Source organism: Cinclus cinclus, chromosome 26, assembly GCF_963662255.1.
Source record: "Cinclus cinclus chromosome 26, bCinCin1.1, whole genome shotgun sequence".
In the NCBI taxonomy this organism is placed as follows: Eukaryota; Metazoa; Chordata; class Aves; order Passeriformes; family Cinclidae; genus Cinclus; species Cinclus cinclus.
In genome coordinates, this window is record NC_085071.1 from 5,285,304 (window position 1) to 5,308,966 (window position 23,663).

Genomic DNA, 23,663 nt, shown 5'->3' on the forward strand with positions numbered 1-23,663 from the left:
AAAGAACCCCCCTCCCCAGTGTTCCAACAGAGCTCGGAGATTTTGGGCAACTCAAAATCTCGCCAAGTTTTGGGAGGAGGGACAGGAAGTCCTTCCGAGGTCTTTTGGGGTCTTCCTCCCAGTCAGGTGGAATTTCTGCCCTCAGAATCATCAAGGTTGGAAAATCCTTCCAAGGTCATGGAGTCCAAGCTGTGCCCGACCCCCTCCTTGTCACCAGTGCCACATCCAGGTGTTCCCTGGGCACCTCCAAACCTCCCTGGGCAGTTCCTTCCCATGCAGAATTCCTCCTGAGCCTCCCTCCCCTGGCACAGCTTGAGGCCATTCCCTGGGAGCACATCCCAAATCCCACCTGGCTCCAACCTCATCCCCCTCCCTCGTCCTTCACCTGTGGCACGTTCCGGGCAGGGACTTGAGTGACAGCATGTCCCTTGTCCTGGAACAGGTACCCCCTTACCTGGCACAGGTGCCCCCTTGTGCCAGAGGTGTCCCCCTTTACCTGACTGTGTCCCCTTATCCCAGCTGTATCCCTTGCCATGACAATGTCCCCTTTACCTGGCTCAGGTGTCCCTTTACCTGGCACAGGTGTTCCTTTTCCTGGCACAGGTGTTCCTTTACCTGGCACAGGTATCCCCTTTACCTGGCTCAGGTGTCCCCTTTTCCTGGCTCAAGTGTCCCTTTACCTGGCACAGGTGTTCCTTTACCTGGCACAGGTGTTCCTTTACCTGGCACAGGTATACCTTTACCTGGCACAGGTATCCCTTTCACCTGGCTCAGGTGTCCCCTTTACCTGGCACAGGTATCCCTTTTACCTGGCACAGGTGTTCCTTTACCTGGCACAGTTATCCCCTTTACCTGGCTCAGGTGTCCCTTTACCTGGCACAGGTGTCCCCTTTTCCTGGCTCAAGTGTCCCTTTACCTGGCTCAGGTGTTCCTTTACCTGGCACAGGTGTCCCGGTCCCTCCTCGCTTTGTAACTCCATGGATTTTTCCGATTCCCGAAGTTTTCCCGATTCCGCGATTGCTGGGAGCAGCGGCAGGGAGGGAGCGGGCGGGGCCGGGACGTGCCAGGCTGGAGCAGCATCTGCCGGGCTGGGAAAAGATGGAATTGGGACCGGGAAAAGGATATTTCGGGAATGCTCGAGAGTGGGATCGGCCACGAGAGGGCTCCCGTGGGAAGGGCTGGAGCGGGATGGGACGGGAGAGATGGGAATAGGAGAGGTGGGAATAGAGGTGGGAATAGGAGAGGTGGGAATAGGAGAGGTGGGAATAGGAGAGGTGGGAATAGGAGAGGTGGGAATAGGAGAGATGGGAATAGGAGAGGTGGGAATAGAGGTGGGAATAGGAGAGGTGGGAATAGAGGTGGGAATAGGAGAGGTGGGAAAACCGGAACGGGACAGCCGGGACGGGACAGGAGAGACGGGACAGACGGGATGGGACAGGTGGGATGGGGGCTCGGAGGTGCCTTCCCTGGGACTGGGGGCTCAGAGATCCCTTTCCCTGGAATTGGGGGGTTCAGAAATCCCTTTCCCTGGAATTGTGAGCTGAGAAATCCCTTCTCCTGGATTTGGGGGCTCAAAAACCCCTCTTCCTAAAATTGTAAGCTTGGAAGTCTCTTTCTCTGGATTTGGGAGCCCGGAGGTCCCTTTCCCTGGATTTGGGGGCTCAGAGATCCCTTTCCCTGGATTTGGGGGCCCGGAGCCCCATCCCTCTCTTCCCACGCTGCCGCAGGAAGAGCTGGAGCGGGATAGGAGAACCGGGATGCGGATTTGGATCTCCGACCCCAACAGCTGATCCCACCCGGCGGGGGCTGCCCGGAGGAGATGAATGACCTCCTGTGCCCCCCCCCCAGACACCTCTGGAAAAGCATCCCTTGGGTTTGGAGAGCTGGGAATCCGCTGGTGAGGATGGAATGAAGAGCAGGACAGAGGAGCTGGCGCTGCTCGCCGTTATCAGCCCCCGGCAGCCAGCGAGGCTCTGCTGAGCAAAAGCTCTTTACCCGCAGCATCGGGTTTGTGGAAATAGGTTAAATTTGAATGGGAATAAATCGCTCAAATGACAGAAAATGGGAGGGTGATGCTGCTCCCGAATGGAGTTTCCAGCTGTTGCATGAGGTGAATGAAATTTCATTAATATTAAATAAACTCTGTTGAGTTCCGAAGAATCAGAGGGGCTGGGGATGGTCGGGCTGATTATTTCAGTTCCTGATTGTGTCGAAAGGGGCACGAGAAGTGTGGTCGTCTTCAATAAAAACCTTCTCAATCAGATGCACAAAAATAGGGTTTGTTGAAGGCATAGAAACTTCAGAACGGAATCTTCTCCTCATCGGATCTGAGTAATAATCATGGATGTGAGAGTGTGTGTTTAATTAACCTCATTAGCATATACAAGAGGCGGATTTTAATACCTAAATAAATCGTAATCGGGGAAAAAGTTATTTTTTATTTAGGTGATGAGAAGTAAAGCTTTGCCTGCCCTCCCCGAGGAGACTGGGACAGGATGGGTGCTTTGGGGACATCAGAGACTGGAACACCGGGCAGTGACAGGAGCCAGACTTTCCCTGCAAGGACTCACGGCCTCCTTTGATCTGCGAGGGGACCGCGGTGACAAACTGGGTGGCGTGGGATGACACAGAGGCGAACACGCGTCCCTCGAGAGGCTGGACGAGCGGTGACACTCGCGGGAGGGACATCGCTCCTTCTGTGTGTGACCAGTCTGCAGTGCCACCAATCTACAGGGCGAGTGCGACAGGAGCAGAGCTGGTCACACCTCCAGAGACCCGGGATGAAGCTGAGGAGGAGGAGGAGGAGCGGTTCGAGATCCCGCTTTTCCTTCGGGGTGATGAGCTCAGCAGCGGCCTCTGGCACTGGGACAGTGCCACGCTCGGTTTGCTGTGAGCTTGGCTGCTGACAGCTGTCCCTTCCCCAGGGCTATTGTCCCTTCCCCAGGGTTATTGTCCCTTCCCCAGGGCTATTGTCCCTTCCCCAGGGTTATTGTCCCTTCCCCAGGGCTGTTGTCCCTTCCCCAGAGTTGTTGTCCCTTCCCCAGGGTTGTTGTCCCTTCCCCAGGGCTATTGTCCCTTCCCCAGGGTTATTGTCCCTTCCCCAGGGCTGTTGTCCCTTCCCCAGAGTTGTTGTCCCTTCCCCAGGGTTGTTGTCCCTTCCCCAGGGCTGTTGTCCCTTCCCCAGGGCTATTGTCCCTTCCCCAGAGTTGTTGTCCCTTCCCCAGGGCTGTTGTCCCTTCCCCAGGGCTATTGTTCCTTCCCCAGGGTTGTTGTCCCTTCCCCAGGGTTGTTGTCCCTTCCCCAGGGTTGTTGTCCCTTCCCCAGGGCTGTTGTTCCTTCCCCAGGGTTGTTGTCCCTTCCCCAGGGTTGTTGTCCCTTCCCCAGGGCTGTTGTTCCTTCCCCAGGGTTGTTGTCCCTTCCCCAGGGTTGTTGTCCCTTCCCCAGGGCTGTTGTCCCTTCTCCAGAGTTGTTGTCCCTTCCCCAGAGTTGTTGTCCCTTCCCCAGGGTTGTTGTCCCTTCCGGGGCTGCCACCTCCGGCCCCCTTTTCCAAGGAAAGCTCACTGCGGTGAAGGTCAAGCTGCCGCTGTGGGTCCAGGATCCCAGAGGGACACTGGAATAGGGACAGGAGCTCCTGGAGACAGTTGGCCAAACTCAAGAGCCCACTTTCCAGATGTCATCTTTGCGCCACCGAAGTCCCCATCCCTCGGGAATCAGCTCCGGCTCTTCTCCGCTCTGCTCTATCTCCGCAGGACCTTGCACTGTTGGAGAGGTTTGGCTGGGAATTGTCCCGGCGCTGGGAGCTCTCGGCATCCTCATCCATCCTTCCTTCCTCTCCTCCGGAGCTGGAGAGAGGAACCGAGCCGCTGCCTCGTCCGGCTGCAGAGCGGGGCCGCTCCCTGCTCCTCCCGGGCTGTGCCCGAGCTCCGGCCGGTGCTGCTGGAGTCATTCCCAGCTCGGGGACAGCGAGCGCGGGGACCGGGCTGTGGGGTGGCTGTGGGGTGGCTGTGGGGTGGCTGTGGGGCGGCTGTGGGGAGGCTGTGGGGTGGCTGTGGGGTGGCTGTGGGGTGGCTGTGGGGTGGCTGTGGGGTGGCTCTGGGGTGGCTGTGGGGTGGCTGTGGGGTGGCTCTGGGGTGGCTGTGGGGCGGCTGTGGGGAGGCTGTGGGGTGGCTGTGGGGTGGCTGTGGGGTGGCTGTGGGGTGGCTGTGGGGTGGCTCTGGGGTGGCTGTGGGGCGGCTGTGGGGCGGCTCTGGGGTGGCTGTGGGGTGGCTGTGGGGCGGCTCTGGGGTGGCTGTGGGGTGGCTCTGGGGTGGCTGTGGGGTGGCTGTGGGGCGGCTGTGGGGTGGCTCTGGGGTGGCTGTGGGGCGGCTGTGGGGTGGCTGTGGGGCGGCTGTGGGGTGGCTGTGGGGTGGCTCTGGGGTGGCTGTGGGGCGGCTGTGGGGTGGCTGTGGGGTGGCTGTGGGGCGGCTGTGGGGTGGCTCTGGGGTGGCTGTGGGGTGGCTGTGGGGCGGCTGTGGGGCGGCTCTGGGGTGGCTGTGGGGTGGCTGTGGGGCGGCTCTGGGGTGGCTCTGGGGTGGCTGTGGGGTGGCTCTGGGGTGGCTGTGGGGCGGCTCTGGGGTGGCTCTGGGGTGGCTGTGGGGTGACTGTGGGGTGGCTCTGGGGTGGCTCTGGGGTGGCTCTGGGGTGGCTGTGGGGTGGCTGTGGGGTGGCTCTGGGGTGGCTGTGGGGCGGCTGTGGGGTGGCTGTGGGGCGGCTCTGGGGCGGCTGTGGGGTGGCTGTGGGGTGGCTGTGGGGTGGCTCTGGGGTGGCTGTGGGGCAGAGCAGCCCCCAGCCCCTGCTCGGGGGTTCCCCATCCCGCAGGAGCCCGGGCTGTGCCAGGCGCTGCTTTGTCCCAGCGAGCGGTGCCAGGAGTTAATTACCCTGGGACGAGGCCAAGCCTCCTGCTGGCGCAGGTGCTGCGCTGCCCTCCCCGCGCCGCTGTCACCGCTGTCACCAGCGCTCGCCCCACCGCGACAATGCCACCCCTGGGACCCCCGAAGCCCCTGTCCCCAGCTCTGCCCATCCCAGTCACTCCAGTCACTCCCCCGCTCACAAGGGTTGGATGAATCCTCCTCTCCACGATGTTCCCCAAATACCCCCCATGAGGGGAGACGAACTGGGGCTTTGCCCTGGTCGCTGTGTCCCCGTCAGGGGTCCCGGCTGTCCCTGGTCCCACGGCCCCTGTCCCCAGCCCTGCAGCCGCATTCCAAGCCCGCAAAACTTACTGGAAATCCTGGGGATGCAAATCCTGGCTGTCGGTCCGTGCCAGGAACTTGAGCCGCAGTCCCGAGAGGGCAGCAGGCTCCAAGCACAGAGGCCTCCCCCTCGCCATTCCCGGCCTCTGGAATCCTTTTTAAAGTTTCATCGGGGCGGGGATCGCGAGTGGCTCTGTGGGACCCTCGAAGCCGGGCAGGTGTGGGGCAAAGTCAGCAAATCCTGGGATGCTTTCCCAAAATCTCTACCGCTTCTGATGGATGGGTTGGTGCCATGTTGATTCAGACTGCCTGGCTCCATCCCAAAACTTCCCAGCTCCCAGATCGATGGAGATTCCCAGGTCTGGGCAGGTGATGAGGTGAGAATGGGAGCTGCCCACTGCCTGTGGTGACCCCCAGCCGCAGGAATAACCCAATTCCCACCTGGCCCTTGAACACCCAAGTCTTTTCCAGGTCAGCTCAACCCTGCCCCCTCCGCAGCCCCGAGGTTTTAATCAATCCCAGGTGAAACCTAAACCTCCAGCGAGGGGAATGTGCGGCTCCGAAGGCAGCGGGATGAAGGTCAGGGTGCTCCCGCTGGAGCTTCTGCCGGGAGAGGGGCCAGACAAGCTGGGGGGATGCTCCAGGAAACACTTTTTGTGGTGATGCAGGAATTAGGGATGGATGAAAGGGAGAATTTCGTTTGGATTTCCAGGATTTCAGCTTCCACGGTTCTTATCCCTTGTGCGTGGGGTTTATGTGGCGTCCTCGGAGGGGAACTGTGGGTTTAACAGCACCATTTCCCGCGAGTAAATGAAACTTGTCTATTTATTGTGTGCGATTCCCGAGACCTCCCGAATCCCGCAGTGCTCACGAGGGCCCGCGCTGTGCCAGGATCTCTGACTGCCACTAAATAATTCACTGCCCAAAGCCCTGAATTTCATCTCAGCTCCGGGAGAACCTGCAGGGGTTGGTGGGAGCACTCGGATTCTCCAAAGGTGAGAGAGCACACGGATCCAACTGGGATCCAGCTTGGAAAGGGAATTCCCAGCGCCCTGCCTCAGTTCCCCACTCTGTTGGTGGGAGGTTGAGAGGGGGAAGAGAAAAAGGCTGAGAGTCTTAGTTGGGAAATACTGGGACAGGCTGGAGGCTGAGTCTGCGGAGGATTGGTGGGGGTGGGATGCTCCATCCCCTCCAGGGATGCTCCATCCTCTCCAGGTTTGCTCCATCCCCTCCAGGGACGCTTTGTCTCCTCCAGGGATGCTCCATCCTCTCCAGGAGACCTCTGTTTGGGATATGATGTGGGAAGCAGTTTGGGATACAGTTTAGCAGGCACTGACATGGTTTGGGATGGGATTCAGTTTGGGATGCAGTGTGGGATGAAGCTGGGATGTGGTTGGGATGTGATTCGGTTGAGGATGCAGTGTAGGGTGCAGTTTGGGATGAGATGTAGATGCAGATGGGACGCGGTGCAGGATGCGGACTGGGATGAAGCTGGGACGCGGTGCAGGATGCGGATTGGGATGAAGCTGGGATGTGGTGCAGGATGTGGATTGGGATGAAGCTGGGATGTGGTGCAGGATGCGGATTGGGATGCAGATGGGACGCGGTGCAGGATGCGGATTGGGATGAAGCTGGGACGCGGTGCAGGATGCGGACTGGGATGAAGCTGGGACGCGGTGCAGGATGCGGATTGGGATGCAGATGGGACGCGGTGCAGGATGCGGACTGGGATGAAGCTGGGACGCGGTGCAGGATGCGGATTGGGATGAAGCTGGGACGCGGTGCAGGATGCGGACTGGGATGCAGATGGGACGCGGAGCGGGATCCTCACTGGCGGGATGCCCCAGGACGCTCCCCGCCCCCAGCAGGGTCCCGTATCCAGACCGGGGCTGACAGAAGCCCACCCACCACCCCATCCCTTCCACCCCCGCGGCCGCCGCCTCCCCGCACGCCGCTTTCCCCGCCCGCCCCGTCCCGCGGATCCCCGGGGGCGGGGGCCAGGTACGGCGGGGCGGGCCGGGCCGGCGGGGCGGCGGCGGGGGAGGGTCCGGCTGCGACGGCGGGCAGCTAAAGGCAGGTGTCCCCGGGAGCGGTCCCGGGCTGGCTCGGGGGTCCCGCGGCAGCCGGGGCCATGCGGCGGGCGGCGGCCTGAGCGGGGCGGCCATGGCCGGGGCGGCGGCGGCGGGCGGGGAGCGGCGGGCGGCGCTGACGGCGGTGAGGACCGAGGGTGCGGGGACCCCCGGTCCCGACGGTGGGACCCCCCCGCCGCCACCCCCGCCCCGCCGCCGGGGGCTGCTGGCGGGGCCGCTCCCCGGAGCCGCCCCCCGCCCCGCCGGGGCCCCGCGCTGCTGCCGCCGCCGCCTCCAGAACTGCCTCTACAACGTGCTGGAGCGGCCCCGCGGCTGGGCTTTCATCTACCACGTCTTCATGTGAGTACCGGGCACCGGAGGGACCCGCAGCCCCCAGGGCTGCCCCAGGGGCGGCGGGGATCGGGTGCTGCCGGCGAAGGAGCACCGAGGGTACCCGGAGTGCCGCGGAGGTTCCCAACCAGCCCCGCCGGGCTCCACCGGGAAGTTTGTCCCGGTTCGGCGGGGGGGACGCGCCGGTGACGCTCCTGCCGCCGGACCCGGTGCCGGTGCCGGGATCCGCCACCGGGGGGGAGCGAGTCCGGCGGAGGGTCTGTGGCAGAGGGTCCGGTGCGAGGAGCTGAGCGCGTCCCCGGGGACGGGACTCGATCTCCGGGGTGGCCCAGAGTCCCTTCCCGGTGGCACCGGGAGCCGCGTCACCGTCCCGCTCTGCCGCTGGCCCTGGCCGGGCCCTCTGAGCGTGGGAGGACCCTCAAAGGCAGGGGACCCGCGAGGGGTGACAGGTCAGGATGGCACCGGGGACCCTCTGCTGTCCTGTACCCGTCGCAGTGCTGGGACAAGGCGGAAGTGCCACCCCAGAGCCGTGTCGGGCTGGGATGGGGACAGCGGGGCTGATCTTGTCACCGCTGTACCCCGGGAGCTGCGCCCATTCCTGGGTCACCGTCGATCCCCCACCATGTCCAGGGCCAGAGGGATGCTCCCCGGAGCACACCTGCTCCTTTCCCTGCTCCGTGTGTTTTCCTAAGCTCTGAGGTGCTGCTCCAGCTTCCCTCGCTGGATCGGAGCATCCCACGGCTCTTGGCATGCGGGCTCAGCGCTCAGAACAGCTTCACCCCCTCGGGGGGAGGGGGGGTGTGACAGAGACTTGTGGGGTCTCCAACACACCTGGAGGCTGCAGGGACAGAGGTGGCTCCATTCTGGGGGGGCTGTACAGAGCCAGGACCTGGGGACACTGCTGGGGACACTGCCGGGACATCACAGCGACAGCCACAGGGCAGGACGTGTTTTCCCTCTTTGCCTCGCGTGTGCCAGGGGTGGGCACAGACCTTCTGTGAGGGCATGAAGTAAAATTTTACCTCCTTCCCTCTCTCCTGGAGCGGTGCCGCGGAGCTGCGTCGTTTCTGGGGTGGGGGAGCCGGAGCTCGTTAAGAAGCAGGAAAATGGGTCTTGCCTAAGTTAGCACATCGAGCTGGCAGCAGGAATTTGTCACTGGATGAAAGGGCACCTGAGCTCCCCAGGGAACCGGGACACGAGCCCGGGGCTCATCTGTAACCACAGCGGGCTCCCACAGCCAGAATCCCTGCGTGGAAAATCCCACCCTGGGAAGAGCTTCTCCTGCAGGGAAAAGCGGCCAAACCCCCTGCCAGGGGAGGCAATCGGGATTTACGGCACAGACACCCCTGGGGTGTGGAAGAGATGTGTCCCTGCTCATCACCCAGCTGGGATATCCGCCCCTGAGCTCCCTCCACCTGCTCTTCCCCCCAAATTGAGCCAGATTGCCCCAAAAACCACACATAGGACAAACGGCCCCATTTGCAGAGCCCCTCCCCAAAGCCCCCCCAGTCCCTCCCCTGCCACCCCAGCGCGCCTGGCCCTCATCCTGGGTGCTGGGCTTCGTTCCACAAGATGTGCAGCCGCCGGCAGCAGGAGCCAAACGTCTCCAGCCTTTGCTGGGGAGGTTTTTGTTCACTCGCTCGCTTAATTTTAGGGCTGAGGCAGCTGCAGGGCAGAGTCCTGCCAGGGACCCCCCGAATCCTGTGGGAAGACTCCGCAGTGGGTGCAAGGTGCGGACATCTGTTCTGTGAAGCCTCTCTCGTAATCTTGCTCATTTCTGGCTTCTTCCAAATTTTTTGTTGGGTTTCTTTTTTTTTCTCTCTCTCTCTCTCTCTCGCAGCAGATGGGAGCTGCGAAGCTGTTGCAGCGGCTCTGAAGTTGTCGGGGATGATTTGTGTGCCGCAATCCTTGGGTTTAACAAAAGAGGAGGAAGGTGTTACCCCCCTCTTCTTCCCTCCCATTCCTCGGGGACGGAGCCCCCGGCCCGAGGTCAGGGCACTGCTGGTGACCAGGACCGGTCCCCTGAGCCCCGGCTGCGCTGCCTCCTCCGAGCAGGCTGGCTCCGAGACAGGGCTGAAAAATGCTAAAATGGAAATACCCGCTGAGAAGTGACGCGCTTCCCTCCCGGAGCCGCGGAGCGGGGCCGAGCCCATCGCGTTTTATTGACCAGCTTCAACCTCTTTCTGTCGAAAATTGTTCCCAAAACTTATCCCAGCACCTGCTCCGGGCTCGGTTTGATTGCTGCATCATTTCTGCAGCCCCTCCTCGCCCGCTGGGGCTAGGAGGGCTCGGAGCCGCTTTTGGGGTCTGATGGATGTCCCCAAACGCTCCCATGCTCCGGGAAGGGGATGGTGAGGACATGGGAGCCCGTGCGGGTGGAAATCCGAGGTTCCGAGGTCTCCCCCAGCCCCTCCAGCCCCACGCTGACCACGAGCAGAGCCTCGTGGCCGGCCTCACCAAGCCGTGCCTCGCCTTCTTGGAATAAGAATTCCCAGCCCTGGAGCTTACGGAGCAAATCCGGGAGGGAGCCCAGAGCATTAAGCGAGAGGCTTTAGGGCCAGGAGGAAAAATAAGAACTTCCTTTTTCCAATCTCCTCCTCGTTAGCCGGAGGGAAGGTTCTTCCCTGCTCCCGGCAAAGCTGCTGCGGGCTTGGCACGGGCACGGCTGCGTGTCCCGCGGGCAGGGGCTGCCCTGCCAGGGGGTTCCTGCATCCTGGAGCTGCTCCACCCGGTTTTCCAGGTGTCCAGTTCCAGCTGTTCTGGCTGTGGTTTGTCTTTGCCCACCCACCAGCCCCCCACATCCCCAGCGGCTCCCGGGGGCTGGGAGCCGGTGCCGATGGTTATGAAACGGCTGCTGGGTGCACCAGCAGCTCAGCTCAGCACTTTTGCTGGTCCTGGAGGAACATTTCCATCCAGAACAGTTTAACCTGGAGCAAATTAGGGAAGACTGAGCCAGCAGCACCAGGAACAGCCGCAATCCCCTGCCTGGAGCAGCGTCCCCCGTGCCAGGCCGAGCTCCCTGATTTCCCATATGGGGCAGGAATTTCCCTGAGGCAGGGAGGAGACGGGAGCCTTGTCCCTGTTGGGTATTCGGTGTCGTTGTGGGGACACGGGGGTGGCAGCTCGTGGCAGAGTCCCAGGGCAGCCCTGGCACTGGGAGAGGGATGCCAGGCACAGGCTCTCCCTACTCGGGGTTGGCCTCCATTGGGAAATCCCGGCTGGCTTGGGACTCTGGAATTGGGATGTGGGATCCGGGCAGGGGCCGGAGGTGACAGCTCGGCCCTCCCGGAGTATCCCTGTGCCTGGCTCCTGTTCCAGACGGGTGTGGAGGGCACGGTGGGGCTGTCACCCCTGCCACTCCCCTACCTTGTCACAGCCCTCCAGCACTGCTTGGAAAACATTTCTCTGCCATGCTGGCAGTGCCAGCCCTTGCCAACATCCCCAGGGCAATTCCTAGGCCTGGAGCCCTGGATGTGTTGCAGGAAAATCCCTCCACCGCCTGCCTGGAAAAAAAAAACTCTTTAATTTAACCTTTAAACCTCTCTTAAACTCTTGAGTTTAACTCTCGACTCTTCCACCTCTTTGAATTTAGCTCCTTGAAGGCTTTTAACTCTCTGTCACCTGTGCATCCCCCAGCTGGGGCGGTGGCATGGCCACAAGCAGAGGGACCCGTGCCCTTCGAGCAGGGGCTGTGCCCCCAGGGCCACCTTGCCTGGGGCTGAAACAGGAGCTGCTTCAGGGGCAATGCCAGCGGCAGGAGAAGCCGGCACAGCACTTTCCCCTGCCCGATGTGGTGTCACCAGGGCATAAAATTAAGCGACTTCGGCGCAACATGAAACGGTGCATTGATTTTTTTTTTCTACTGTTTTTTTTTTTTTTTCAGCTCCCACCGTATCCCCCCAGGCCAGCACAGGAGATGCCAGTTTGGGTGTCCCAGTGGGGTGCAGGGAGAGTTTTCTGTTCTTTGTACCCCCCTAGCAGCAATCCCAAACCTCCCCTCCACTCTTTAAGGCTCCCAGCTTTGGGGCGACTCCTCAGGATCACCCATGTCCCTGTGCCCCAAATATCCCCGTGTCCTGCGGACCCCCAAGGTGCTGGAGGAGGGTGACAGCCCCCATTTCTCTGCTGAGGTGCCTCGGGAAACACTCCAGTTCCTTCCCCCCCTTCTCCAGCCCGTTCCTTGCCAGATGATCCAAGAGCAAAACTATCCCGGCTGCTCCGTGTGAGCATTTTGGCACCGGCCACGGGAGCCTTGTGACCGTGCTCCCCGTGGGCACGGCGGGGCCGGGGGGTGCTGGGTGCCACGGGGGTGCCGGCTGATGCCACCAGCAAGATTTGCCTCTCAAAACACGAAGTTTTTGTGACCACATGCTCTGTGGGATGTCGCTGGACGTCACCCTGAGGGAGCTGCCGCGCTCCGCATCCCAGCTTTGCTTCCAGCCTTCCTCAAGCTGCTGGGAACATCCCGTGCTGCCTCCCCGCCGGGGCTGGAGGGCTCTGGGAGCAGCACTGATAGCCGGGCCAGGCTCTGAGCGTGTGCCGGCTCCTGGCTCCGGCTGCGCTTTCCCTGCTCGTGGGGAAACACTCGGAGCTTTTCTGCTTCTCTTCTGGGCGGCGTGGGACGCTCCGTGCCATGGTTACGGGTGCAAACAGGCCCGCTACAGCCCGGTTATTTATATCCCCTGCTCCACCTCTCCTGAAGGGCTGCGGGGCCGAGGGCCGGGGATTTATGGGACACGCTGTTTAAACAGCTGCAGACGGAGCTGAACCTCGCGGCATGGGGAGCCTGGAGGGTGAAACACCATCGCCATCCCCGCTGGAGCCGCCCTGGGGCAGTTTTAATCCAAATCCCAAATTTCCAGCGGTGGCACAGCTGGAGGGTACGGCCTAGGCGCTGAGATGCCGCCAGGGAAGGGATCCGTGCCTTCCCAGAGCCTGTTTTGCTCGCTCATCCCACGGTTGAGCTGTTTATCCTGCGGCGCGTGGTGTTTTCCTTCCGCTGAGCTATCGCTGGCACCGCCTGTGCCCCGGCGCGGGGCATCCCCGGAGGTTCGGGAAAAGCGGGACCGGGACAGCCCTGCCAGTGCTGGGGTCACTCCCGTGACAATCCCGGGGATTCGGGAAAAGCGGAACCGGGACAGCCCTGCCAGTGCTGGGGTCACTCCCGTGACAATCCCGGGGATTCGGGAAAAGCGGAACCGGGACAGCCCTGCCAGTGCTGGGGTCACTCCCGTGACAATCCCGGGGATTCGGGAAAAGGGGAACCGGGACAGCCCTGCCAGTGCTGGGGTCACTCCCGTGACAATCCCGGGGATTCGGGAAAAGCGGAACCGGGACAGCCCTGCCAGTGCTGGGGTCACTCCCGTGACAATCCCGGGGATTCGGGAAAAGCGGAACCGGGACAGCCCTGCCAGTGCTGGGGTCACTCCCGTGACAATCCCGGGGATTCGGGAAAAGGGGAACCGGGACAGCCCTGCCAGTGCTGGGGTCACCCCCGTGACAATCCCGGGGATTCGGGAAAAGGGGAACCGGGACAGCCCTGCCAGTGCTGGGGTCACCCCCGTGACAATCCCGGGGATTCGGGAAAAGGGGAACCGGGACAGCCCTGCCAGTGCTGGGGTCACTCCTGTGACAATCCCGGGGATTCGGGAAAAGCGGAACCGGGACAGCCCTGCCAGTGCTGGGGTCACTCCCGTGACAATCCCGGGGATTCGGGGACAATTCCTGGGAGGGCTGGGCTGTCCCATCCCCATCCAGCCCCACGGGCTCCAAGGATCCCGGTCCCTCAGCCCATCCCAGGCTGTTTTGGGGTGCAGCCTCTTTGTCCAGGGCTATTTGGGGGGCACTGGGAGCCAACTGGTGCCCGCCTGCCCAGCCAGGGAGGCCGACTTGGCCCTGCTTCCCCTGAGCTCAGCAGCTTTCCCGGCTCACCTGTTCCTCGGCCGGCTCGGGCAGCAGCAGATGGCAAAGCCCACCCTAATGAAGATTAATTGAGGAGATTTTGCCTTCCCCGCCGAGTTTTCATTATTGTCTTGGGGAGGTTTCATTACTGCTGGGGCCGGGCTCTGCTCCTGCTGGGTCCATGCAGTGACATGCGCTGGAAAAAGGGGGGAGACCCTGCCGGGAAGGGGCTGGAAATAGGAATTTTATTCGGGAGAGTTGAAGCACTGGCTCAGCCTCCGCTCCCTCCATCCCCCGGGGTCCTGGAGCAGGGAGGTGAGGAAGCCCTGAAGCTCCTGTCCCACTCTCTCTGCCCCTTCCTCATTTCCTTGCCAGCATTCCTTGGTTTTTCAGCTCCTCTTGGAGGGTGGGAAGAGCGGCGAACTGGGATGGGAGACTGGCACCGCCACTCCCCAGGGGTGTTTGACGGAGGGTTGAGGGTGGGAAACACGGCTGGGTGCTTGGTGGAGCGGCTGAGAGCAGAATTCCTGCCCGGGAGGGATGGGGGGATGCTGGTTCCTGGCTCCCCTCGCTGCCTTCAAGCATCTGACCCTTCCCTAAGCCGCTTAAGCGCTGCCGGCAGCCGGGACGGGGCATTTGCCCGAGGCTTTACAAGTTAATTCCTAGCAGGTGATGTGTTCCCAGAAAGTTCCTTTCCCTGGGGCCTCTCGTGCCTGTATCCTTCCCCAAATCCTATGGGATGCCGCCTGGGAGGTTTCCCCACCCCGCAGGGAGGGCAGGTTTCCATCACTCCAGAGTCAGGGCCACCCACTGCAGGTCCCCCCGTGTGCCCAGGCGCTGGGGACCCCCTTCCTGCCCGCTGGATGAGGCGAGGGACTCAGATCTTTGCAGGCTGGGAGATTTCTGCCTTCTCCTCTGCTTTGTGCTCCGCTGCCCGTGTAATTGCCTGCTAAATCCTGCTTGGATAATCTTTTATTGCTGATGATGCACAAAGCCCCGAGCTCTGCCCTGGGCCGTGTTTTGCTCCTCAGCCCAAGCCCCGGCGCTCCCTGCCCGTGCCGCGGGGGTGCCGCTGTTCCCAGTGGGGGTTAATTCCAGAACTGCTGCGCTGGAGGAAAAAACCCCAATTAATAATTCAGAGGGAGAAGGAGCAGACTCCAACCTTCTGCCTTGCGGGTGGGGACTGCCCGGCAGAGCTGCTGTGTCCTCTGCAGGGTGGTGACACGGCTGTGACACCCCTGGCCCCTTCCTGGCTCCAGCTCTCCCTCCTCCAGCTCTGCATCCAGCCCTTCTCCCATTCCCAGGGATTTTTTGCTGTCGGTTCCACCTCCAGCAGCATTTTGGGGGGAAGGGGACCCAGCTGTCCCCTTTAGGCTGTGCCACCCTCATCCCTCTCATGACAGGGTCGGGTTTGAGAGCTCCCAGCCCCACACGGGGCTGTGGGGTCAGTGGGGAGGGGTCCTGGACGGTCCCACTGAGGGAGAGAGCATTGGTCCCTCTCTGCTGTGTCCCCTGGGTTTTGGGACAGTCGGGACATCTGGGACAGGTTTCACCCCTCTACTGGCCCAGGCAGGTAGTTCTGCCCAAAAATTCCACATCAATGACACGAAGAGATGGGAACGTGTCCCTGAGCAGGCACTGAGCCCCTCACAGCCCTGGATCACCGCTGGGCATTGCCACCATGAGCTCCCAGCCCTGGCAGTGAGATGGGTGCCACCAGCTCGAGGACAAGGTGCCAGTGCCACCAGGGCTCAGCCAGGCCGTGCCAGTGTCACCCAGCGTGGTGTGCCCGGAGCCCCGATGCCATCCCGGAGCTGTGGTGACATCACGGAGCAGTGAGTGACCCTTCGCTCGCCATCACGTGGGCTGGTGGCATGAGCCCTCCGCTTTCCTTTTTTAGAATCGCTGGATCAGGGGAAAAAAAAATGTGTATTTTTGGAGGTTTCATTTGCTTCAGCTTCAGAGTCTACTTTCTTTTTTTCTTTTCTTTTTTTTTTCTTTTTTTTTTTCTTTTTTATTCCTCTCCTTATTTTAAATGGGCCAAAGCCCCTCGTGCCTGAGCCCAGCGTTTGGGGAGGAGCAGCCTCAGAGCTGTTCCTGGGGAATTTTCCCCTGGGTTGACACCTCCCAGGTGTTGCTGGCAGATCCCCACGGTGGCAGTGAATCTGGGGACAGTCCGGAGGAGCTCTGGTCCCCTTCCTGCAGCACCAGAGCCCTCCACAGCAGAGGACCCTCCCTGCCTCCCTCCCTGCCTTTAATTAAGAAACTGCAGGGCTGCGGCAGAGCTGGCACTGAGCCCCACGGCAGCTCCTGGGCTTCCCAAAGGCTCCATGACACCATCTAGGGGCAAAATGTGTCCCCAGTGGCTTTGCCACGACCTGTGGGGGTCCTGACTGGGGGGTTCAGGCTGTGAGTGGGGGGTAGCACCGTGGGCTGGGGGTCCCCTGGCTGTCCCTGTGCCCCCCACTGACACTTTGTCCTTCCAGATTCCTCCTCGTCTTCAGCTGCCTGGTGCTGTCGGTCTTCTCCACCATCCAGGAGCACCAAAAATTGGCCAATCAGTGCCTCTTCATCCTGGTGAGTGATGCAGGAGCAGGGTTTGCTGCTCGGATTTCCTCTCCCCACTTTATATCCTACAAGAATCGGGCAAGATCACGGACAGAACCGCTGTGACCTCATCACCAGCCGGGATGTCGCTGTCCTTCCCATGGCACGCCGGGGGTGGCCTGGCCCTGGGTGTCGCCGCTGCTCGGGGTGGCCCATCCCACCATTGTCCCTCCGTGCCGCGGGGAGAGGCAGCAACCGCTGGAAAAGGCAGGGCACGAGGGGCTAAAAAAGGCAACTTTCCCCCAAACTGTCAGAAAGAGCTGACGCAGGGACTTCTCCCGAGTGATGGAGACTAAATTGGGAAGGTCCTTGTGACTTTCCTGCGAGTAAGCAGAACGGGGGCTTGTTTGTGCGAGAGAGAGGAGGACAATGCTGACGGCGGAGGAAAAGGACCCAGCTCGGGGCGAGGAGCAGAGCAGCGATTCTGAGCCAGCCCCGACGGCTCCGGTCTCACCGCCCTGATCCCCCCGGGGTGGCTCCGGTGGCCTTGGGGTGACATCACGCACCGCTCTCAGCCCAGTTTCATTTCACCCCCCTCCAACCTGAGCTCCTCCACTCTCCCTGCCCCTCTCACCCTCTTTCCCCCACCTCCTCCGGCAGGAATTCGTGATGATCGTGGTGTTCGGCATGGAGTACATCATCCGAGTGTGGGCCGCCGGCTGCTGCTGCCGCTACCGCGGCTGGCGCGGCCGCTTTCGCTTCGCCAGGAAACCTTTCTGCGTGATAGGTACGGGGTGGGATGGCGGACGGCGAAATTTGGGATAACCCGAGCATCCCCTGAGCCTCGCCGTGCCCTCAGATTTCATCGTGTTCATCGCCTCGGTGGCCGTCATCGCCGCGGGCACGCAGGGCAACATCTTCGCCACGTCGGCGCTGCGCAGCATGCGCTTCCTGCAGATCCTGCGCATGGTGCGCATGGATCGCCGCGGAGGCACCTGGAAGCTGCTGGGCTCCGTGGTCTACGCCCACAGCAAGGTGAGCAAAAGCATGCAGGTACATCCCCGGACACGCCCCCCCCTCCCTCCCCCCAACCCCCGAGCGAGTCCGACCCGCCGTGCCCCGCAGGAGCTCATCACCGCCTGGTACATCGGTTTCCTGGTGCTCATCTTCGCCTCCTTCCTCGTGTACCTGGCCGAGAAGGACGCCAATGTCCAGTTCGCCACCTACGCCGATTCGCTCTGGTGGGGCACGGTAAGCTCGGTCCCCGCGGCCCCCCGGCCCCGGGAGGGGAGCAGGAGGGTGGGATGGGGCCGTGGTGGGGGAGCGCCCTCCAGGCCCCCCGCTGCTGCGTCCCCCCGCAGGTGACCCTGACCACCATCGGCTACGGGGACAAGGCGCCGCAGACGTGGCTGGGCCGGATGCTGGCGGCAGGATTCGCCCTGCTCGGCATCTCCTTCTTCGCTCTGCCCGCCGTGAGTAGGGCCGGGAGAGGGGTTCCTCTGCAAAAATAGGGGAGAAAAGGGGCAGAGGTGCCTCTGTGTGGGGTCCGGTCTGCGCCCGCACCCACTGCCCTGTCCCCTCCCGTCCCCAGGGGATCCTGGGCTCCGGCTTCGCCCTCAAAGTGCAGGAGCAGCATCGGCAGAAGCACTTCGAGAAGAGGCGGACTCCGGCGGCCAACCTGATCCAGGTAGGGCAGGGCTGGCGTGTCCCGTCCCAACCCTTCCCGGGAATTCTCTGCTGTCCCCTTGTCTGCTCTGCCCTCGAACACCCGGCCCCACATCCAGCACCGAGATCCTGCGGGTTGGTCGCTGCCCCCTGTGGGGACCAGGATGGATGGATGGCTCCGGGGGATGGCTCTCCCATCCCGATGGATCCCGATTCCTGGGAATCTCTCTCCCGTGCAGGCTGCCTGGCGCCTGTACTCCACGGATGCCAGCCGGGCGTACCTGACGGCCACGTGGTGTTACTACGACAGCCTCCTGCCCGCCTTCAGGTAGGCGGGAGGGGTGAGGGCTGGGGGGCTCACGGGGGTCCCCGTGGGGACGAACAACCTGGGAAACCAGGAGGGACCGTGTGGAACCTCCGGGGGATCGGTGGGATCGAGGAGCAGCGACACCTTCCCAGGATGGGAGTGTGCTGAAGGACCCTCTTTCATCCTCATCATCCTCACAGCACCCATCCCTCCCCATTCCATCCCCTCTCACCACATCCAGAGCGTTCCTCCAGCACCACAGAGAACGGGACGGTGTCTCGGGGACCCGAGGGCTGTGGTGGTGGAGCTGCAGCTGGACAGGAGCTCGTTCCAGTGTGGATCCAGTGGGAGCCCCACATCGCATTCCTGCAGAGTGTCCCTCCCTGATCCCTGGGATTTTGCCACTGTGGGTGGATCAAAGGCTCACCAGAGGTTTTCCAGATCTCTCTTGCAGATCCCGAGGGTTTGCCACATCCCTGGGAGCATCCCTGCCCTCCTGCCTGCCCTGCTCCAGTGTGTCCTGCCCTGCTCTGGCAATGTGACATATTAATCCTCAATTTTTCCAAAGGCAGGGATTCTGACAGCCCCGGCCCTGAGTCCCAACTTCTCAAGAATCACCCCGGATCCTGGGAATCACTGAGGGTTCTGCTGCCCCTCCTGCTGTGCCAGGAGCTGTTTTCCCTGCAGTCGAATTCACACGGAGCCAGATTTGATCCCTGCTGGATCTGAGATTTCCCCTTCTGGCTGCTCCAGCAGCTCCCAGGATCTGATGGTGACAGGTCCCCATGTTCCCACCCCATCCCACGTTTGTCCTTGACTGATCCATCCTTCTCAGATTCCTTCTGTGGAATCCTGTCCCAGGACCCTTCCCCTGCCCCATCCGCCCCAGTTAAGAAACCATCTCAAAAAAAAAAAAAAAAGTCTGATTTTTTTTTAGTTTGTTTGTTTGTTTAGTTTTGTTTTATTTTGCTCTGGTTTTGCTTTGGTTTGTGCTCAGGAGGACCCGGAGCTGCTCAGCCTCACTTTGCCGGTTTTGTTTGCTTTGGAAATTTTAATTTCTCCCCATTTTTATTTCACCCCGACCTCAGAGAGCTGGTCCTTATGTTTGAGCATTTGCACCGGGTCCGCAACGGAGGATTTAGGAATTCAGAGGTGAAAAAATGGCCTGACAGAGGCCCACCGCCCTATCACTCCTTCACCCCTGCCCAGAAAAGCTTCAGCCTGGCCGTGTGTTCAGGGGAAAGGTAGGAGGGGGCAGCCCCCGTGTTCTCCCTCCTCTCTGCTCTGTCTCCTCTGTGCCCTCCTGCCCTGTCACTGTCACTGCCAGACCAGATCCCGAGGTGCCACCTCCCCGAGCTGGCCCTGCTCGTGCTGGGCATCCCTCCTGCCCCTGTGGTGCTCCCAGCTCTGTTCCAGCTCCAGAAGGGACAGGTTTGATCCACGGGGACACTCTGGGCTCTTGTACCTTCGTGAGGTCACCTCGCTGCGTTTTTTATGTGGCCGTGACCCTGGGATGTGGCACAGGGTAGCCGAGTGTGGCAGCAAATCCCTTGGCAAGGGCAGTGGTGCCATCCCGGCGGGATGGAGCCGTGGGAAGGAGCAAATCCCCGAGCCTGGGGCTGGGAAAAGCTCCTGGTGCCCATGAGGAGAAAAGAGGGGTTGAGGCTGCCCTGCTGCTGGTGGCGACTGCTCTGCATCGTGTCCCTTGTCCCCTCTGCCTGAAGAGTGTGCCACCAACTCTGGCCACCCCGCCAGGAGATCGGGCCACCAGCGCCAGGGTTAGGTGGGGAGAGGCCTCGTGCCTCAGTTTCCCCCGCAATGCCACATCAGCAGGGCTGAGGCTGCAGGTGTGGGGCTGAGAGGGACCTGCTCCCCGAGGTGAGTTCGGGGCTTGGGGGGCTCCTCCGTGGGCTCGGTGACCAACCAGGAACTGGCAGGGGAAGGACCGAACCCCCCTCGGGGGTCTGAGCCCGCCCATCTCCCCCGCGAGCATCGCTTCTCATAACATCTCATCCTCTCTCTCTCTCTTCCCTTCTCCCTCTCACCCTCCTCATCCTCCTCCTCTCCATCCCTCCACCCTCCCCCCAAACCCGCCGTGTCCCCCCTACCCCCAAGCTGGAATGAGGAGGACGCGCAGCCCCACAAGTGTTTACGCCTCAGGTAACGCTCGCCCCCGGCCGCGGGGAGCCCCCCACCAGAACCCGCCGGGGTTTGCGGGGCCGCCACGGTCCCTCTGCTCGGGGACTGTCCCTAAATCCTTCCGGCAGAGCCGAGAAACCGCACAGGTGTTCATGCAGGACCTACACAAACATCCTGCCCTGCCGGCAGCGGCGGGGATGTCGCACTCACCGGTGGCACTTGCGGGGCACGGGGACGCGGTGGCCCGGGACGCTCCGCTCCCCGCTGGCCTTGGCTGATTTCTCTTCTCTCCTGTGTCTCTGCCCTGCCCCTCCAGCCCCATCTTTAGTGGTAAGAGGAGGCTCTTGCAGACGTGGGGCACGTGGAGACGGAGGTACCGTGTCCTGCCCGTGCCCTTCATCCCGGGAACCTCGGGATGCATGGGTGCATTCCCTGCCTGGCTGCCTGCAGCATGGAGAGGGCTGGGGGTTGACGCACGGGGGCTGCAGGCTGAACTGGGGGTCCCTCCGCAGGGCAGGGGAGTTGTGCATGGCCTGGACTGAGCTGGCTGTCCCCACTGTCCCCGCCGTGCCTCCCTGCCTCAGTTTCCCCATTGCAACGTGGATGAGCACGGGGTGATTGATGAGCGATCTCCTGCACTTGGATAAATCCCGTAAATCCCGTAAATCCCATCCCAGCTGTGTGCCGCAGCCTGATTCCCGGGACACAGCCCTTCCCACCCTCTGGCACAGCCGCTGGATGGGTGGGATGTGTGGCAGCCCCCCCTGCCAGCACGGGAAAGGGCTGGGAGCCCCGGACCCTGCCCAGACTCTGCTCGGACCCCGCCCGGACCCTGCCTGTATCCCTGCCTTGCCCTGCCTGAGGAAATCCAGGAAGGTCCCCAAACGCCTGGGTTTCGTGGAGCCTGTCCTGCACCGGGCGTGGGATTCACCCCGTGTCCTCCCCGGCTTTAGGGTCCTTCCCTGTGTGTCCCCTTGAGCGGTGTTTGGGGTCTCTCATCACGAAAAATACGGGGGTTTTGTGTAGGTCCTGCATAAACAATGCCTGGTGCTTCCCCCCACCCCAAAACTGCAGCTGGGTTTGGGAGCAGAACTCGCGTTAGAGCTGGAGCAGAATCTGGATTGGGAGGTGCAGCCTGGAGGAGGAGGAGGAGGATGAAGCAGCTTGGCCGGGTTGGGAACACCCCGTGCCAGCAGGGATGGAGCAGGAGCAGAGCTCTGCTCAGCTCAAAGGTGGCTCTGCCGCGTGTCCCCTGCTGCCACAGCCGCCTGTCCCCTCTGTCCCTGTCTGCCACCTCCTTTCCCCGCCCTTGGAACCAAAAGAAGGGGTTTAAAGGAACAACCCTGCAGGAACCGCCTGCTCCTGGCCTGGCTTGTGCCCATCACCTGCCGGGAGCTCTCCTTGAGCTCAGCACGGCCACCCCCTCTTCACCCCAGGGACCATCCCGACCCCGTCCCCACGTCCCTGACACTGCCCTCCCGCTGTCCCCACGCAGCAACAAGATGGGCATCAAGGAGAGGATCCGGCTGAGCAGCTCCCAGCGCCAGGGCAGCCGAGGCCGGCAGCAGCACCTGGGGCCGCCCCTGCACCGCTCCCCCAGCACCGAGGACGTGGCTGAGGCGTCCAGCCCCACCAAGGTGCAGAAAAGCTGGAGCTTCAACGACCGCACCCGGTTCAGAGCATCCCTGAGGCTCAAGCCGCGGACCCCCGTTGAGGGTGAGCCCCTGGCTGAGGGGTTTGGGGGACACTGGGGGGCTGCAGGGTTCGGGACAGCCCTCGGGGTCTGCCATCCACCCGCTCTTGGCACCCACAGCTGACTGCCCACCGGAGGACAGTGGCGAGGAGAGGAGCTCCCCCTGCGACCTGACCTTCGAGGACATCATGCCGGCAGTGAAGACCCTCATCCGGGCTGTCAGGTGAGACTGTCCCCTCCCGCGTCCCCAGGTGTGCACAGAGCACCCCCAGGGCGCCACGTTCCTGCCTCCAGCCCGGCTGTCCCTGCAGGATCCTGAAATTCCTGGTGGCCAAGAGGAAATTCAAGGAGACCTTGCGTCCCTACGATGTCAAGGATGTCATCGAGCAGTACTCAGCCGGACACCTGGACATGCTGGGCAGGATCAAGAGCCTGCAGACGCGGTGAGGCGCCCTGCAGGTGACCCTGGGGGTTTTCCCACATTCCCAGAGCTCCATCCCTAGCGGGCTCCCGAGCCCTTGGGAATGATGGATGAGCTCTGCCCCTTCCCTCCCTGCCAGCGTGGACCAGATCGTGGGCAGGGATCGGGCGCTCCCTGCAGACAAGAAAGTTCGGGAGAAAGGCGAGAAGCCAGCGTTGGAGGGAGAGCTGGTGGATGAGCTCAGCATGATGGGGCGCGTGGTCAAAGTGGAGCGGCAGGTCAGGAGGGGACACCCCGGGAATGTCACCGTCCCTTCGGAGGGAGAGCCGAGCCCCCCGGGACCCCTCCCGCGGGGTTAGACCCGGCTGAGCCCCGCCCTGCTCCCCTTGCAGGTGCAATCCATCGAGCACAAGCTGGACCTGCTGCTCGGTCTCTACTCGCAGTGCCTCCGCAAGGGCTCCACGAACTCCTTCAGCCTGGCCGCGGTGCGGGTGCCGCCCGGCGAGCCCGACATCACCTCGGACTACCACAGCCCCGTGGACCACGAGGACATCTCTGTGTCCGCCCAGACCCTCAACATCTCCAGGTCGGCCAGCGCCAACATGGACTGAGCAGAAGGCAGAGGGATGGACCCTGCCCGCCTGGATGGGGCACTGGGGGCGGCGTGGCATTTTCCCCTCGCCGTCCCTTGCTGTCCCTCGCTGTCCCTCGCTGTCCCTCGCCGTGTTACTTGAATCGAGTCTTCCTCTGCGGGGACATGGCTGCAGCGGGGTGCCTGTGGCACTGTGGCATGGGCAGTCCACGCTCCTGGGGTGCTCCTGGGATGTTCCTGGGATGATCCTAGGATATTCCTGTCTTCCTGCGGGATGACAACCCCCAGCTCCGGGGTCCTGAGTGCTCCCCAGCTGTGGTGGGGGTGCTCCGGGCTGGCCCCATCCCCTGGGGTTTGGTTTGAACCCCAACCCCAGCCCTCAGGACAGGTCCTGCCTGTTTGCCCAGAGCTGAGCCGGGGCCACCACCAGCTATGCAAGGTCCCATCTCCCTCTCGCAGTCAGTGCAGGGGTGTGGGGGCACGACCCAGGGTGGCTCTACCCGTGTCATTCGGGGTCCCCAGTGGGGGAGCAGGGGACTGTCCCCCCTCACCAGGCTGCACTTCTCCAGAAGCACAGCAGAGCCTTCTGCCTGCCCGTGCATGCTCCCAGGGCAATATATATATAGAAGATATATATATATATATATTTATGCAATAATGTCTTAATATGCAACACCCCTGGGAAGAGCAACCCGAGGGGACATAGGCAATAAGCAACGCCCTGCCAGCTCCCAGGGCTGGACTGTG

General features: G+C 62.2%; 1 protein-coding gene across 1 annotated transcript; it reads left to right on the forward strand.

Annotated features, from left to right (window-relative positions):
- The first annotated feature begins 1,132 nt into the window (after nt 1-1,132).
- Nucleotides 1,133-22,935, forward strand: KCNQ4 (potassium voltage-gated channel subfamily Q member 4). Its single transcript, XM_062508843.1, has 19 exons — nt 1,133-1,168; nt 2,591-2,889; nt 5,396-5,449; nt 5,536-5,608; nt 7,128-7,660; nt 16,039-16,129; nt 16,760-16,886; nt 16,959-17,134; nt 17,225-17,350; nt 17,434-17,571; nt 17,691-17,786; nt 18,004-18,092; nt 19,160-19,315; nt 20,187-20,231; nt 21,706-21,926; nt 22,024-22,126; nt 22,215-22,346; nt 22,464-22,602; nt 22,717-22,935. Exons 1-19 carry the CDS (start codon nt 1,133-1,135, stop codon nt 22,933-22,935), a joined length of 2,853 nt encoding a protein of 950 aa, XP_062364827.1.
- The last annotated feature ends 728 nt before the right edge of the window (nt 22,936-23,663 follow it).

Bases quoted from the DNA above. Each gene is read 5' to 3' on its own strand.
- KCNQ4 (XM_062508843.1), top strand. From the start codon at position 1,133: ATGCTCGAGAGTGGGATCGGCCACGAGAGGGCTCCC. The intron at 2,890-5,395 runs GTGAGCTTGGCT...TCCTTTTTAAAG, and splicing joins AGTGCCACGCTCGGTTTGCT to TTTCATCGGGGCGGGGATCG. The intron at 16,887-16,958 runs GTACGGGGTGGG...CCGTGCCCTCAG, and splicing joins GAAACCTTTCTGCGTGATAG to ATTTCATCGTGTTCATCGCC.